Raw genomic sequence first — 18,659 nt, forward strand, 5'->3', positions numbered from 1 at the left:
AAAAAAAAAAAAGAGAGGGTCTCACTCTGTTGCCCAGGCTGGATGGAGTGCAGTAGCACAATCATGGCTCACTGAAGCTTCTACCTCCTCGGCTCAAGCAATCCTCTTGCCTCAGCCTCCCAAGTAGCTGGGACCACAGGTATGAGCCACCACATCCTGCTAATTTTTGTGTTTTTTGTAGAGACTCAGTTTCACCATGTTGCCCAGGCTGGTCTTGAACTCCTAGGCTCAAGTGATCCACCCGCCTCAGCCTCCCAAAGTGCTGGGATTACTGGTGTGAGCCACCATGCCTAGCTGCATGACCTTGTACATAGGAAATCCTAAGGAATCCACACTTGAGAAAACCCAAACAATTATTAGAACCAATAAATGAGTTCAGCAAAGTTGCAGGATACAATCTCAATATTTAAAAAAATCAATTGAGCTGGGTGCAGTTGGCTCATGCCTATAATCCCAGAGCTTTGGGAGACCAAAACAGGAGCATCCCTTGAGCCCTGGAATTTGAGACTAGCCTGGGCAACACAGTGAGACTCCATCTCTACCAAAAAATTAACAAAAAATATTAGCCAGGTGCAGTAGCATGTGCCAGTAGAACTGCATTCAAAATAGTATCAAAAAGAATAAAACTCTTACGAATAAATTTAACCAAAGCAGTGCAGGACTTTTTCCACTGAAAACTGTAAAACACAGATAGAAATTAAAGAAGATCTAAATAAACGAAAAGACAACCCATGCTCACGGGAAATAATATTGTTACGATGATAATACTCTCCGATTTGTCTATATATTCAACACAGTCAAAATCCCAGATGGCTTTCTACAGAAATTGACAAGCTGCTATCATTCATATGGAAATGCAACAAACCCAAAACAGTTAAAAAAAAAATCTCAAAACAGAAAACAAGTCAGAAACTCACAATTCTAATTTCAACACTGCCAAGTTACAGTAATTAAAACAGTATGGTACTAGAATAAAGGCAGACATGGAGATCAGTGGAATAGAATTCACAGGCCAGAAACAAACCTTTACTTTTATGGTCAACTGATTTTCAATTAAAACAAAAAAGTGCCAAGACAATTCAAGGAGAAAGAACAATTTTTTCAACAAATAGTGTTGAGACAACTGGGTATCCACATCGAAAAGAATGAAGTCGTACCCCTACCTCACAGTGTGTAGAAAAATTAACTCCGAATGAATCACAGACCTAAATGTAAGAGCTAAAACTGTAACTCTTGGAAGAAAACATAGGAATAAATCTTTATGACCTTGGTTTAGGCAATGATTTATTAGACATGACACCAAAAAGCACAAGCAACAAAAGAAAAAACAAATTAGACCTCATCAAAATTACTGAAAACATTTGTACTTCAGTAAGAAAATGAAAAGAAAACCCAAAGAATGGGAGAAAATATCTGCAAATCATACATCTTATAGGGGAACAGTATACAGAATTTTAAAGAACTCATGATTCCACAATAAAACAGCAAATAACCCAATGAAAACGCAGCCAAATAAGCTGAATAAACACTTCTTCAAGAAGATACCGAAATGCCCAATAATATGTACATGAAAAGATGCTCAATCTCATTAGAGAACTGCAAACCAAATCACAGTGAGGTAACACTTCATAATCATTAGGATGACTAAAAGTAAAAGACAGGCAATGGCAAGTGTTAGCAAGAATGTGGCAAAATTAGAATGTTCATTCCTTGCTGGTGAGACTGCAAAAGGTGCAACCACTTTGGAAAATTTTAACAGTTATCCAAAATGTAAACATACAGTTATTAGGTGACCCAAAAATTCCACTGCAAGAGAAAGAAAAACTTAGGTCTACATAAAAATGCATATACAAATGTTCAATGCAGGCCAGGCGCGGTGGCTCACGGCTGTAATCCCAATATCTTGGAAAGCTGAGATGGGAGGATCTCTTGAGCCCAGCCAGGAGTTTGAGACCAGCCTGGGCAATATAATGAGACCTCATCTCAATTAAAAAAAAAAAGTTCAAAGCAACATTATTCTTAACAGCCCAAAGGTGGAAATAATCCAAATGTCTATCAACTAATAAATGGATTTTTTAAATGCAGTATGCCCATGCAATGAAAAATTTATTCAAAATAAATAGGAATGAAGTACTGATACATGCAACAACATGTATAAACCTGGAAAACATTATGTTTAATGAAAGAAGCCAGTCACAAAATGACCACACTTTATATGAAATGTCTTGAATAGGCAAATCCATACACACCGAAGGTAGCTTAGTGGTTGCCAATGGATGAGGGAAGAGAGAATGGGGAGTGACTAGTAATAGCTATGGGGTTTCTTGGTTTCTTTTTGGGGTCATGAAAATATTCTACAATTAGGAACATTTGTACAACTCTGTGAATATACTAGAAACCACTGGATTTTCCACTTTAAAAGGATAGATTTTGTTATCTATAAAACTGAATAACAACATTGCCAATGGGACTGTAAAATTATACAGATAAAACCACTTTGGAAAAGTTTGTCAGTTTCTTATAGAGTTAAACATCAAATTACCATAGGTTCTGGCAATTACATATTTAGGCATTTATCTCAGAGAAATGATGTTCACACAAAAACTTGTACACAAATGTTTATAGCAGTTTTATTTGTAATAACCAAAACCTGAAAACAGCCTAGAGGTCCTTCAATAATAAATGTTAATCCAAACTCTGGTATATCCATTATATGGAACACTACTCAGCAATTAAAACAAAGAAACTACTGGCCGGGCACGGTGGCTCATGCCTGTAATCCTAGCACTTTGGGAGGCCGAGGCGGGTGGATTGCATTGCCTGAGCTCAGGAGTTCAAGACCAGCCTGGGCAACACAGTGAAACCCTATCTCTACTAAAATACAAAAGATTAGCCGGGCATGGCAGCAGGTGCCTGTAGTACCAGCTACTCGGGAGGCTGGGGCAGAATTGTTTGAACTGGGGAGGCGGGAAGTTGCAGTGAGCCGAGATCACGCTATTGCACTCCAGCCTGGGCAAGACAGCGAGACTCCAGCTCAAAAAAAAAAAAAAAGACAAAGAAACTACTGATATGCACAACAACTTGGATAAATCATGAGAGTTTTATGTTGTATTAAAAAAAAAAAAAAACCTCAGACTGGGCATGGTGGCTCACACCTGTAATCCCAGCACTTTGGGAGGCCGAGGCGGGCGGATCACCTGATGGTATTAGGAGGTGGGACCTTTGGCAGATGATTAGAAGTTATGGGATTGATGCCCTTATAAGAGACCTTGGAGAGCTCCTTTACCTCTTCCACCATATAAAGACATGGTAAGAATATGGCTGTCTATGAACCAGAAAGCAGGCCCTCACCAGACATGAAATCTGTCAACACTTTGATGTAGCAAGGCCCAACCTCCAGAATTAGTTTATAAAACAATTATTCTCTATATTACAAGTGTCTGTGAATTTACAATTATCTCAATAAAAATAAATAGAACGAGATGTGCAAGGGACTGCTGGGTTTTACAATAAACTTTTTTGTACTATTTTACCTTATCTGTGAACATGTATTATTTTGACTAAAAAGAAAACACGTTTTCCCTTAAGTGAGGTACTCTATGCAAAGTGCTTGACGTATAGAAAGTTTTCAATAAAAGCTCTCTTTCCTCTCTTTCCCTTTGGTTTGAGGAATAAGACAACCTCTAGGCCAGGCACAGTGGTTCACGCTGTAACCCCAGCACTTTGGGAGGCCAAGGAGAAAGAATGGTTTGAGGCCAGGAATTCAAAACCAGCCTCGGCGACACAGCAAGACTCTATCTCTACAAAACAAATTTAAATATTAGCCAGGCGCAGTGGCATGGCCTGTGGTCCCAGCTACTTGGGAGGCCGAAATGGGAGGATCGCTTGAGCCCAGGAGCTCAAGACTGCAGTGAGCCTTGATAGCGCCCCTGCACCCCAGCCTGGGCGACAGAGTAAGACTGTCTCAAAAAAAAAAAAAAAAAAAAAGACAACTGAGATGTCAATACCAAGTAGTCTAATTCTGAGATGTAGAGCCACCAGTAAATCATTCAATGAGACTATCAAGGCCTTAAACTGGAACCATGAGGTACTCCTACCAAGATAACGATGAGAATTTCCTGCCATCATTGAGAAACTTGAAAATGAGCCTTTTTCCTATTTCTTGTTCAACAAGCTGAAAGACAGCAATTTCAGGGAAATCCAGAGACAAAGCAGTAGAGGATGTACAATATCTTTGTCCTCATATGATTTCTTTAATTATCATGGTGTTTCATTATTAATTGCTTTCATTATCACCAACATTTAGTGAGTGCTTACATGCTCAGTATATCATCGCATGCATTCTCATCATTTAATCCTCACATCAACCCAGCAATACAGGTATTAACCCCATTTTATAAAGAAACAACAGCTCAATGTTAGGTATATTGCCCTATTCAGAGAGCTTGAACCCAGGAGACAGTGGTTGCAGTGAGCCGAGATCAGGCCACTGCACTCCAGCCTGGGTGGCTGAGCAAGACTCCATCTCAAAAAAAAAAAAAAAAGAAAATCTCAAAAGGCAAGCTGCCGCCCAAGAACAGGAGTATATGTGGTCGTCCTTGGCTACTTCATAAGGAAAGGGAGAACACAAGGCATAAAGGGAAGAATCACAGCATGTTAAGGGATAGTGAGGGCAGGAGAAACCCATGGAGGAGAGGGGAGTGAGGAAAGAACTAAGATACCCCAGCCTTTGAGCAACTGACTGCCCTAATCTCCCTGGGTCTTAAATACCACGTATCTATATATGTGATACATAGGATACATATCTATATATCCTAACATCAGTTAAGAGGCAAACAACTTTCCCACTTCTCACAGGTTCAACTTTCTGAATCACCACGGGTTTCCTCCTCTTCCTCTTTCAAATGCAGTTGCCTAAATCTCACCTTCCATTTGTAGTCTATCAACTCAGTCCTTTCTATTCTATTCCTAATTCCACTACTTTAGTCCATAACCACATCACCTTTCATCTTAAGAGTCCTGATATATCTGTGTGGCTTGTCCAAAATTGCAAAATCATTCAGCTGTATTGCTGAGGCTGATATCCAAGTCTTTGGACTAGGGTATTTCCTCCTGTTTCTTCACACCTGGAATACTTGCAAATCTAAACTAGTTGCCCTTTCATTAATTCATCAGATATCTAGTACATACAAGGGATATGACAGGTACTCTGGGGAATATGGGCTGAAGAAATAGTCCCTAATCTTAAATGTCTAGACTATAAGGGAATAAAGGTATAGACACAAATAAATCTAATGTAAGACATGGAATAGTAAGAGTTATTTACATAAAATTCCACAGACTACAGAAGAAAGTTCATTTACAGCTGGGATAATTTGGGAGGTGAAATTTGGGGTGGGCCTCAATGGATGACTAAGATTCCAATCAGCAGAAATGGGAGAACTGGCATTATTCCAAACCAAGAACATACAGAATAAAGTTCATTTATAGCTGGGATAATTTGGGAGAAGGTGGGATTTGGAGTAGGCCTCAATGGATGATTAAGATTTCATGGCCGGGCACGGTGGCTCACGCCTGTAATCCCAGCACTTTGGGAGGCCGAGGCGGGCAGATCACGACGTCAGGAGATCGAGACCATACTGGCTAACACGGTGAAACCCTGTCTTTAATAAAAATTAAAAAAAATTAGCCGGGTGTGGTGGTGGGCGCCTGTACCGAGATCGCACCACTGCACTCCAGCCTGGGCGACAGAGCGAGACTGCGTCTCAAAAAAAAATAAATAAAAAAAAAAGGTTTCAATCAGCAGAAATGGGAGAACTGGCATTATTCCAAACCAAGAACATATGCAATTACCACCAAGGGGCAAGAAAGTACAGTGACAGCGGTAGTCTAGTTTACCTATAAGATAAATAATGAACAAAGCTGTAAAGTTAAGGAATAAGACACAGATACTATGAAGGCTGTGAATAACAGGCTGAGAGCCTGAACAAAAGCAAGGTCTGGGGCAGACTACCTGGATATAAATCCCAGCTTCTTCCCTTAACTGCTGTGTGACCTTAGGCAAATTACTTAGCCTCTCTGCTGAGCCTCAGTTTCCTCATCCATAAAATGAGACTAATGGTATCTACCTCACAGGACTGTTAAAATAATTAAATTAGTTAATACATATAAAGCACTAAACACAGGGTAAGTCTGAAATAAATTATGATGTAGCCAGTAAGAAGTAAAATGAGATTTAGGTAGAGGACTAACAATATCATCAAAGTAGTGCCTAAGGGAAAGTCACCTCTGAAGATGGAATGGGAGCATGCTAGCCGGAACTACACATCAACACTCCAACCATTAAGTACTTTGAGACTGACCGAGGGAGACAGAAACAAAAAATAAATTCCTGGGAAATACTGTGGAAGCCAGCCTCCAACGTGGGCCCTGTGATCCCCACCTCCTGGGGATCCTCTATAGTCTCCTCATACATTGTACCGGGTTGGTCCATGTAATGAATACACAGGAGATGCGATGTCACTTCTGAGTTTAGGCTATAAAAGACACAGGGACCGATATCTTGTTGCTCTCTCTCTTGCTCTTGGGAAAGCCAGGACCCTGTTGTGAGCTGCCCTATGCAGCTGTCAAGAAACAACCATGTGAGTGAGCTTGGAACTGAATTCTTCAGCTCCAACGACCCTTTATTTGACTGCAGCCTTATGGGAGAGCCTGAACTACAACCACTTAGTTGAGCCGTTCTCAGATTCCTGACTCTCAGAAACTCTATAATAAACATTTGTTATGAACTACTTCAGTTTTCAGCAACGTATTACACAATAGACAACTGTATGACTACTAAAAAAAATTGAATAAAAAAAAAAGTCTTGAAAAATGACAAAATGAAGAGACCAGAAGTGAACGTCAATTCAAAAATACTAAGATTTCTGTCAAGAGAAACTGTTAGGGCCTGGAGGACTAAGGGTGAGATGATGATTATGTGATGCACCAAGTTTGAGCTCTAGGGAAAGATCTAATATAGATCTGAAAGTCATCTATACAGTTAACTTCAATGTATGACATTGTCCAAAGCAAATGAGGAAAATGAGAAAAAGCAAAAGGTCAAAAATTAGAACATGGCACGAACACAGTAAAGAGAAGAAAATGAGCTGTTGCAAGACAGGAAGACAATCAGGGATGTCCCAAAAGAAATAAAACCAGGTGGTGAATGTGTCAAATGCTCCAATGACCAAGTAAACAACTTACACTGGATTTAGCAAATTTATATATTTCCTTGATTTTTTCCACACATTAATACTTCAGAAATCAGACTGTATCTTATAATCAACAGAGGTGCCTGAAATGAATTTCTTTATTCCCTAAAGCCAGTCACAAAATTGATAGTCTGGGCTGATAATCAATGGTATTTGAGAAGCGAGAAAGCATGGTAGTGGTAAAGAAGTTGAACCAGTATATGTGGGCTACTTTTTCCAGGAAGTTTTCAAGTAAAGGGAAGAGTCAAGAAAGGAGGTCCTGTGTTTGCTTTTTAAAAACTGTTTTACTATGAGACAAACGTATTTGAAAGCAAGTTAGAAGGAACTTTAAAACGATAAAGGACACATGCCAGGACAAGCACAATTAGCAGAACAAAAAAGGATGCACTCGCGGATACAGGTGCAATTAAACACCATTCAAGCAACGATTCCTAGGCACCCGCTCCCGTTCTGGAACCCGAGGCAGCGCGGTGCCCACGGACTGGGCAGTCAGCCGCACAGTCCCCTCCGAGTGCAGCAGGAAGAGAGACAGAGTTGACAGTGAATTATCCGCGGAGACGGGCAAAGCCAAGCCAGGAGTCCCTGCTATTTAGTACATTACACCAGAATCAAAAAGAGACAAAAGTACCGCCAAGTACCCCCGAGGCGGACATATGCTCCCGCCCGCTGCATCCCTCGGCGGCCCCACCCCTCGCCTTCCGTACCGCCGTTGAGGGCCCGGCCCGCACGCCTGGACCGGAGCCGGACCTGGGGGCGGCACCCCGCTGCGCGGGCTTGCTCCGCGCGCGCAGACGGGACCCGCCCCCACCTAGCCCTCCACCCCCAGAGCCCACCCTCTCTCACCCCACAGCCCAGGGCCGGCCCCGCGCCGGCCCGCCGCTTCCCCGCAACGCGGGAAACGCCGCAGCGCCCACTCCCGCCCCAGAGCCTACCTTGGAGCCTCGAGAGCGGCTGCCTCCAGGCATCTCCGGAGCGCCGCCTGAGCGCACCGCCTCAGCGCACCGCCGCCTCAGCGCACCGCCTCCTCAGCGCGCCGCCGTCCCACCTCGGCGCGCCGCACCGCGCCCTGCCATTGGCGGGCGCTCGGGCGCAGGGCGGGGCTTCGGCGGGGGGCAGGGCTTCTCCGGGCCCCCGCGCTCCGGGGCCTGCCGGATGGCCTAGTTGGGCCCGGAAGCCGGAAGGAGTGCGCCGCGGAGGGTAGAGCTTCCTCCCCCGGGGCTGGGGTGGTCTGCGGCGAGCGCTCTGGGCTGTGGCGTTGCTCGCCCGCGAGCTCCTGGGGAGTTCGGGGGAGCTGCTGGGCTGGTGCCTGGAGCGGGGGCCGCCTCCAAGTGTTGTCTTTCGAACTAAGTTACTGTCGTCTGTGTTGTCAGCCAACAACTGACCTTAAATAAAAATCAAAACCAGAAGTAGACTACACATGCAATAGGCTACACATGCAATAATAGATACTGAAGGAATGGGAGTGGCTGCTGGTGACTGGAGCAGAGAGGGTGTGGTTTCCCCATGTTTGGGGGCCGGGGGCGAAGGAGTAAAGTCTAAGTGTCCAGAGCCCAGACGGCATGTCTGTCATCACATCACCGGGAGAACTCGTGGAGCCTGAGGAAAGGCTACGGGGTGCCAGTCTGAAGAGGCGGGAGACTGCATTCCTACCTCGTTCGCCGGGGCGCACAGGGGCTCCGCTGGGGCCGCCGCTCCCGCGGGAGAAGGCCTGAGACCGTGCGGCGTCGACCATAGCCGGCCCAGCAGAAGCCAGGGAAGGCCACGAGTCTGACTGGGTCCGAGGACTGTGAAGAAGGCGCCTCCCATGAAGAAAGCTATCGGGTAGTTTAACAAGGTGTAAAGCGTTGGCCTGGGGAGGAGGAAAGGATGCTCAGAAAGTTGTCTCAAAAGGACGCAGAAGTGGAAGTGAATCTTCTGCTTCAGAGGCATTTTTTTGTGCCTCTGTGAGAATGCATTGCTTTCTGGTTGATCCATCTTCAGGTTTTCTCTCCGTCCTAGTCCGTGTTCTGCCACCATCCCGTGTTTGAATCTGGTACCTAAAGCCGCAGATACTTGGTTCATAGTAGATGTCCACTCTGCAGTGGCTGAAAACACGGAAGAAAAACCATCTTTGCCTGAGAAGGACATTATTGCTAGTGCCATTACTGTCAACAGTTGGAACAAGATAAACGGCATGCCCAATCTAGTTGAGGATTTTGGACACCGGGCCTCCCACTGGGACTCCGCCAAGAAACCAGGTCTGCCATTGCCGCCTCCGCGGGGCCTTGCTGTCTTAGCACAGTAAGTGCACCCGACCGTGCCGGGAGTCCCCCATTTCACTCCCACAACCAGGCCTGTGGTGAGGCTCCCGCTTGTCATCTCCACCAGGAGGTGCTGTCCTGCCGAAATGTTGGGGTTTTTCTCCAAACTTCCTCTTGTTCGGAATTCACCATCTCAGTAGTGGCATGGACATCTACCTGGCCAGAGCTCACACAGAAACCTAGGAATTTTTGTGAACACGTTTGTGTGTCTTACCAGTCTCTCCACTCTCCACTGCCACCACTGTTTCCCAGGCCACTAGTGTCTTTTGCCCAGACTGCTAATAGCTCTTAACCCGTGTCCCCTAATCCACTCTTGCCCCTCACACAGCACACACATACAATCCATTCTCAACACAGACCACAGTGAGGTTGATACTGTCTACATTGGCCTTCCTTTCGGTGGTCAAACGTGTCTAGCTCCTGCAGCCTTGGGGTCTAATAAGCATTTGCTCTTCCTTTTGCCTAAAAGGCTCCGGCCTCCCTCTGCCATGTCATTTCCTATGCACCTGTCAAACCTGAATCTGGTGGCCAGCTTCCCTAACTAGTAAGCCTGAACCTCCCTGCTCTTCATGTCCACAGGACCCCATGCTCTGTTGAAGATGTTATGACAATTAGAATCTAAATAATTACGATAGTTATTTGTTTACCATGTGGTTCCACCTCCATGCTGTAAGGTAATACCATTTCTATCGTCTCCGTTTTTGTATCTCTATCAGTTAGCACAGTGTCTTCCATATACAAAGTACTCAGTTATTTACTATGGATGAACTACTAATTGTAAAACAGAAATGACTTGCCAGAGGCTGCACAGCTAGTAAGTGTTCAAGATTAGAACTCATATGTGATACCAAGGACCATGCATTCTCCACTACACCAATCAGATCATAGTAGAATCATGAGGAATTTTTCACTAGAACATATGAACTCAGCAAAAGGGAACTGTTGATAAGAAAGATGAGCCCCTGCAGAAAGGGACTCTTAAGTCCTCTCCAGTGTTGTCTCATTTCCTCCTCAACAAACACTCAATGGCAAACATCAAGACAAACCAGAAAGTCCTTCTTTTAACTTTTTTCTCATCAAACTATTTGGCCTAGTTGCTGTTCTGCAGATATCTGTGGTCTTCACTCTGCTTACAGCCATCCTAAGGATTCCATGGAGATCCATGGAGTCTGGGGAGGGTGCGACTCACAAGCGGGTCTCTGCTGCACCTTCAGGGCAGCTCTCCTTCCATCTGTCTTATATATGGGGCAAGATTGTATTTAAAGAAAGATCTAATATGGGGAGAAAATGTTCAGAATCTACTCATCCATATTCTTTTTTAGTCTGGTAGATGACAGTGCTCTAGGCTACAAAAGAATCCAAGATTTAAATGTGAAAAAATGTCAAGGTATTAGAATAAAACATGACCAGATTCCTTTATAATCTTAGAGTGGGGGAAAGGGGAGAAAGTCTTTCCAACTATGACTCAAAATGCCCTAGTCATAATAGGAAAGATTGATCGATTCAACTACATAAAAACTCTATTTATGCATGGCAAAAAAACACAGTAAGCAAAGACAAATGGCAAAATTGAAGAATAGTTCATATTGATGTTATATAGAAACAACACCCTAAAGTATAAATTACTCTTGGAGGAGTAAGCAAGAGTATTCCTTGGCGGAAACCCAGTAGAAAATGGGCAAAGGACAAGGGCAGTTCACTGAGAAAGGAACACAAATGGCTTTTATACATATGAAAAATGTACTGTCTCACTCATGACATGAGAAATGCAAATTTAAACTGCACACCTACCATATTGGCTAAAATCCAAGTCCTGGACAACACATATTGGGGTAAGGACCCTCTCATGTATTGCTAACAAAAGTACAAAATTATGCAACTCCTATCAATGGGACTGTGGAAATATGCTTCAAAATTGTAAGTGTATTTACTCTTTAAGCTAGCAGTCCTACTTCTGGGAATTAATCCTACACATACACCTGCACATATATTGTCTTATTCTGTTTTGTGCTGCTATAACAGAATATCTGAGACTGGGTAGTTTACAAAGAACAGATACTTTCTCACTCTGAGAAATCTGAGATCAAGAAGCTGGCATTTGGTGTCTGGTGTGGGCTTTCTTGCTGCATCTGCACATGGCAGAAGGCAGAAGGGCAAGAAAGCAAGCTAGCCAAATGCTGCACTGCATGAAGCCTCTTATAAGGGCCTTAATCCCATTAGTGATGGAGGAGCCTTCATGGCCTATTTGGCAACACCTGAATTTTAGAGGAGACACATATGAAATGATAACACATGTGAAATGATATGTATGTAAGGGTATTTTTTGCGGCATAGTTTGCAATAGCAAAAGACTAGAAAAAATTGAATATTTGTTTACTTGGAGAGTAAGGAGACTGTTAAATCTGCCACGGTAATACCTTCATAATGATCTCCAGCTTTACTAAATGAAAAAAAACAATTGACAGAATATGATTCATAGTGTGCTGCCTCTCTAGTACAAGAAAACAGGAAAAGACCATATATTGCTTATATCTGCATGAAGAAATGCTACATCGAAATAGATGTATAGGAAATAAAAGGGGTTACCTAGTGGAGGGGAGGAACCAAGTGATTGGGATGAGGGGAGGAAAACTTCTCCATCTCTACTTTTTCATGTTGTTTTGTATACCTATTTTTAAAACAGATTGAAAAATTAAGAAAAATGTGTACTTTGTTCTAGAATGATGATGGTTGTACAGCTGTGAATATTGTAACAAATCACTGAATGGTGCACTTTAAAGGGTAATTTTATGGTATTTGAATTATATTTCAATAAAATAATTATTTTAAAAATGTTTGGTGAGGGGCTGGCAGCATCAGCAGCATCTGAGAAATTGTCAGAAATGCAAATTCTTGGACTCCATACTAGACCAATTGAATCAGAAACCTGGTGGACAAGACCTGGCAATCTGTTTTGACAAGCCCTTCAACTGACTCTGATGCATGCTCACCTGTGAGAAGCACTGGACTGGATGCAATTGCACGGAGTAACAGGCTGTTGCACAGTGGTCGCCCACAAAACATCCGACTAGGAGATCCATGTACTCAGGGTGGGAAGAAAAGGCCTCATCAGCCTTTTCTTTAATCATTGACTACAATAATGTTAATAATAATAATATGACATTTATATGTGCAGGCAATGTTAATCTCTTTATATGAAACGAAAATAGTGCCTCACCTGATGGGTTAGAACACAGCAGATACATAGTAAGTGCCCAGGAAGTGTTAGCAATTATTATTGTCATTTATCTCACAAAATCTCTATGACAGTTGTGTGAAGTGCAATTATGATTACATATGAGATAATTGCACCACAGACATGTTATATAACTTGCAGAAAGCCACAAATCCAATAAGTGGTAAAGCCCAAAGCACAGAGGTTTTCAACTTTGGTGAATCTCACTTTATCTCTTTTTCCTGATCGCATTTTGAGAACCATGGATCTAGGCTCTCAAAGGTATACAAATGGTTTTTATATATATAAAAAGTAGGAGTGGAAAATAGAGTCAAATGCAGATTATTCAAGGAATGTGCATTCATTCATTCATTCAACAAACAAATATTGAAGTTTACTATGTGCCAGGCCTATGTTAGGCCTTAGGCCTTAGTTGGTTTTCTTAGTCCATTTGGGTTACTATAACAACCCATCAACTAACAACCCATAACTGCATAGCTTAAAAAGAATAGAAATTTAGGCCAAGCACAGTGGCTCACACCTGTAATCCCAGCACTTTGGGAGGCCAAGGTGGGCGGATCACGAGGTCAGGAGTTCAAGACCAGCCTGGCCAACATAGTGAAACCCTGTCTCTACTAAAAATACAAAAAAATTAGCCAGGCGTGGTGGCGGGGCCCCTGTAATCCTAGTTACTTGGCAGGCTGAGGCAAGAGAATCACTTGAACCCAGGAGGCGGAGGTTACAGTGAGCTGAGATTGCACAACTGCACATCAGCCCGGGTGACAGTGCGAGACTCCGTCTCAAAAAAAGAAAAAAAAAGAATAGAAATTTATTTCTCAAAGTTCTGGGGGCTAAGAAGTCCAAGATCAAGGCACTGGCAGATACAGTGTCTGGTAAGGGCCCATTCCTCATGGCACTTCTAGTGTATTCTCACTCACGTGGCGGAAGGGGCTAGTTATCCCTTTGGGGTCTCTTTAAAGGCATTCACCCTATTCATGAGGGATTTACCCTCATTACCTATTCACTGCGAAAAGTCCCACTTTCTTTTTTTAAACTTATCTTTTAATTGACAAAAATTGTATATATTTATGGTGTACAACATGTTTTGAAATATGTATACATTGTGGAATGGCTAAATTAAGCCAATTAAAACATGCATTACCTCACATACTTAACTTTTTTGTGGTTGAAAACACTTAAAATCTACTCTTAGCAATTTCCAAGTATACGATACATTTTGTTTGTTTGTTTGAGACAGGGTCTCCAGCCCAGGCTGGAGTGCAATGACGCAGTCACGGCTCACTGCATCCTCAGCCTCCTGGGCTCAAGAGATCCTCTGCCTTAGTCTTCCAGGTAGCTGGAACCACAAGCGCATGCCAACACACTTGACTATTTTTTTTTTTTTTTTAATTTTGTAGAGACAGGGTTTCACCATGTTGCCCAGGCTGGTCTCAAACTCCTGGCTTCAAGCAATCCTGCTGCCTCAGCCTCCTAAAGTGTTGGAATTACAGGCATGAGTCAGTGTGCCCACCCAATACATTGTTATTAACTATAGTCACCATCTTGTACAATAGATAGATCTCTTGAACTTATTTCTCCATCTAACTGAAATTTGGCCTGTCCTACCCACCGCTCATCCCAGCCCCTGATAACCATCATTCTACTCTCTGCTTCTATGAGTTTGACATTTTTAGATTCCACATATGAAATCAGCAGTATCTGTGTTTCTGTGTCTGGCTTATTTCACTTAACATAATGTCCACCGGCTTCATACATGTGGCAAATGACAGGATTTTCTTTTTTTTCTTAAACTGAATAGTATTCCATTGTGTATATATACCACATTTTCCTTATCCATTCACGTGTTGATGGACACAGGGTGATTCCATATCTTGGCTATTATGAGTAATGCTGCAATGAACATGGCAGTGCAGATATCTCTTTGTCACACGGATTTCAGTTCCTTTGGGTATATACTCAGCAGTGAGATTGCAGGATCACATAGTAGTTTCATTTTTCAGTTTTCTTAGCAATGTCCATACTGTTTTTCCTTAATGGCTATATTAATTTACATTCCTTTTTAATGGCTGCATAATATTCCATTGGGTGGATTACTATTTTGTTTATCCATCAATCAGTTGATGGACCTTTGTGTTGTTTCCACATTTTGCCTATTATGAATAATGCTGCTCTGAACATTTGTGGACAAGTTTTGTTTGAACACCTGTTTTCACTTGGGTGTATACACGCAGGAGGGGAATGACTAGATTATATTTACAATTTTATGTTTAACTTTCTGAAGAACCACAAAACTCTTTTCCGCAGAAGCTGCACCATTTTATATTCCCTACAGCCATGTTAGAGGGCATCCTTGCCAATACTTATAATTTTCCCCTTTAAAAATATTTTAACCATGCTAGTGGCTATGGAATGGTATCTTACTGACTTTGACTTGTATTTCCATAATAATTAATGATATTGAGCATCTTTTCATGCTTTTTGGCCATTTCTCTATCTTCTTTGGAGAAATATCTATTCAAATCAGTTGCCTATTTTTAAAATGGGTTGCCTTTGTTTTGGTTGAGAGTTTAAGAGTATTTATTGTTTTGCCTGGAGTTCTTTTTTTTTTTTTTTTTTTTTTTTGAGATGGAGTCTCGCTCTGTCGCCCAGACTGGAGTGCAGTGGCGCGATCTCGGCTCACTGCAAGCTCCACCTCCTGGGTTCACGCCATTCTCCTGCCTCAGCCTCTCCGAGTAGCTAGGACTACAGGCGCCCACCACCACGCCCGGCTAATCTTTTTGTATTTTTAGTAGAGACGTGGTTTCACCGTGGTCTCAATCTCCTGACCTCGTGATCCGCCCACCTCAGCCTCCCAAAGTGCTGGGATTACAAGCGTGAGCCACCGCGCCCGGCCTGCCTGGAGTTCTTACTGGCTAACACATATCTGGGGTGTACCAAACTTGCTTTATTGAGGCAAAGTTGTACAATAAAACATTTTTTTAATTTCTAAAATGATCTTTTAAATGAAAATCACTCACCACAACTTTACAACACATTATCATTTGCTTTAGTGACACAAAATTAGGCTTAAATTACTGGGAATTTACAAATGCACTTAAGAGACCCTATTAACAAGAAGTCTCAACAAAGAAAAATTCAGGACCAGGTGGCTTCACTGGTAAAGTCTACCAAACATTTAAGAAGAAGTAACACCCTGTAATCCCAGGACTTTGAGAAACTGCAGCAGGAGGATTGCTTGAGCCCAGGAGTTTGAGACCAGCCTGGGCAACATAGTGAGACTCTATGTCCACAATTTTTTTTTTTTTTTTTGAGACGGAGTCTCACTCTGTCCCCAGTCTGGAGTGCAGTGGCGTGACCTTGGCTCACTGCAACGTCCACCGCCTGGGTCCAAGCAGTTTTCCTGCCTCAGCCTCCCGAGTAGCTGGGACTACAGGCACGTGCCACCACGCCCAGCTAATTTTTTTGTATTTTTAGTAGAGACAGGGTTTCACCATGTTGGCCAGGATGGTCTCGATCTCTTGACCTCGTTATCTGCCCACCTTGTCCTCCCAAAGTGCTGGGATTACAGGCGTGAGCCACTGCACCCGGCCCAAAAAAAATTGAAAAAAAAATTAGCCAGACATAGTGGCACATGCCTGTAGTCCCAGCTACTTGGGAGGGCTAAGGTGGGAGGATTGCTTGAGGTGAGGAGTTTGAGGTTGCGGTGAGCCATGATTGCAGCACTGCACTCCAGCCTGGGTAACAGAGTGACAGAGTGAGACCCTGTCTGAAAAAAAAAAAGGAAGAAAGTAAAAAGGAAGAATTAACACCAGTTATTCTCAATTTCTTTTAAAAAATAAAATATGAAGGAACACTTCCCAATTCATTCTATCAGGCCTGTATTACCCGGATACCAATGCCAGGCAAAAATACCATACGAAAAGAAAAATAGAAAGTAATTCTTGGATGTCACAAGATGGCTGACTGACTGAAAGCTCCTAGGTTCATCCCCAACTCCAACAAAAAATCAAAATATAGTGAAGAAACAACTGTATTTCAATCAAAATAACTAAAGGAGAGCTCTGGAAAACAATAAAAGAAATAGCAGAAATTCTGTAGAGTATGGAAACCCAGGATGGATGCACAGGGAAGGAAAGGATACACCTCATCTCTGCCTCCCTATCCACTCAGGATCAGCTTGGAACCAGGAGAGCCTTCTTCCTGCAGGGAAAAGGTGAGCAGGAGAACACTGGCAACCCCCATCACCACCGTGGACACATGCAGTCTTCATTACCAGAGGCTCCCACAGTCCTCACAAGCTCTGAGCCCAACTGAGGGAGCTCCCCAGAGTTCACATGCTGAGCTATCCAAGAGAAAGAGCTGATACTGTGCCCTCCCCCATGGTCTGTGCTGCTGCTGCACTGCACCATCTTGGAACCAGAGCCACTGCTAGAGTGTTTGTGCTCTGGGAGCGTGCAGCTATGTACCCCTTCATCCCTGTGGCTTTGCCAACACTAAAACCGTCTTACCCAGTAGCACGTCATCTCCAACACAGGCTGTTCCAAGCTCTATCCCCTAGGGCCAAGCTCCATCACCCCCATGCGAGACACTGGTGCACCCTCCCCTTATGGTTGAGCTGAAGTGACTCCCCACCTCCCAGGGACCTCAAGCATCCTACAAACCATAGCAGACACAATCCTGGTGCCATGGCTGAGGCATGCCCTGCTCCCCAGGGACCTTATGTCTTTGGCACTCCAGAGCCACCACAGGTGAGGCAGCACTTTGCTCTGGGGCTCTGAGCCTCTGGTACATTGGAGCAGTTGCACCCACCAGTGCCACAGCTGATATAGAACCATGCCCTAGGGAACTGAGCCTCCACTGAGCCATGTAGCCATGCTTTCTGGGTCTTAGCTGCACCTTACACCCCAGGGAATCAGGGTTTTGCCTGACCTGGGTCATGTCAACCTCCAGGCTAAACATCCATAGTGCCCCACCTACCTGGCACTAGACTAGTCCCTCAAAGTCTGAGCTGCTGAGATGCTCTACCTCTGTGGAGAGTGGAGTCATTGCTGTGCTGCTCTATTCCCCCCAGGTCCCAAGCACAGGGGCATCTTGCCATGTCCAAGTCCTTGCTGTTGCTGCCCCTAGACTCGCAGAGACTTGGCTACTGCCATGTCCCACCATCCCAGGGTCCAGAGTGACCACTTTGGTACCTCATCTCCCAGAGCCTAAGCTGTTTTTGTACCCTCTTGGTTCTGTGTTCCAAATTGCAGCTGTGTCCTGCTCCCCAGGACCTGAGCCTCCAGAGCACCTCTTTAGTCCATAGCTGTGTCAGGGCTTCCACCCTGCCCTCAGGGTCAGAACTATAGCTACATCCCAGCCCCCTCGGCCCAAACTGCTGGAGTGTGCCTCAGCAAAAGACCCTATCTTAGCAAGAGCACTGCACCTACTTGTGCCTTGGAAATGGAACCAGTACCTCAAGTCCTGAGCCCAGGAACCCAGCTTCGCAGCTGCTCTGAACACCTATGTACCCATGCCCTGAATCCCAGTGCCATTGTGGCTGCCAGTGGGTTGTGTCAGGCTCTACACCAAGAGAGATCCCTTTAGTGAAGACTCTCCACTGTGGGTAAGACAGGAATAGATGGATCCCTAAGGCCCTTGCCCTAATAACCTACACAGCCATTGTCACTTCCACAAACTTCTGCAACCTAGACCACCCAGGCACTGCAGTCATTGCTGACATTCGTCACAACTGAAGAAACTGCATGCAGACTACACCAATGCACTGACACAGAAACAGAGCCACTGCACCCTGCTTAACCAACACCCTCAGACCCATATATAGGAGAAAGTCTTCCCCTACAAAAGCCAATCTGAAAGGTTTAGAAGAGG

The 18,659-nt window shown here is 43.8% G+C and overlaps 1 protein-coding gene across 6 annotated transcripts in view; it reads right to left on the bottom strand.

Annotated features, from left to right (window-relative positions):
• SPIDR (scaffold protein involved in DNA repair) overlaps nt 1-8,301 on the bottom strand; it is a 522,838-nt gene extending 514,537 nt beyond the window's left edge. For 2 of the 6 annotated variants that reach the window (XM_063643327.1, XM_055286480.2), the window contains exon 1: nt 8,186-8,301. In XM_063643327.1, the coding sequence (XP_063499397.1) occupies nt 8,186-8,218 (33 nt within the window). In that variant the 5' untranslated portion in view covers nt 8,219-8,301. The remainder of the gene's footprint in view (nt 1-8,185) is intronic. The other 4 variants (XR_010121893.1, XM_063643326.1, XM_055286481.2 and 1 more) reach the window with 4 other exon arrangements.
• Between the last annotated feature and the right edge of the window lie 10,358 nt (nt 8,302-18,659).

This window comes from Symphalangus syndactylus, chromosome 7 (assembly GCF_028878055.3).
Source record: "Symphalangus syndactylus isolate Jambi chromosome 7, NHGRI_mSymSyn1-v2.1_pri, whole genome shotgun sequence".
Lineage (NCBI taxonomy): Eukaryota > Metazoa > Chordata > Mammalia > Primates > Hylobatidae > Symphalangus > Symphalangus syndactylus.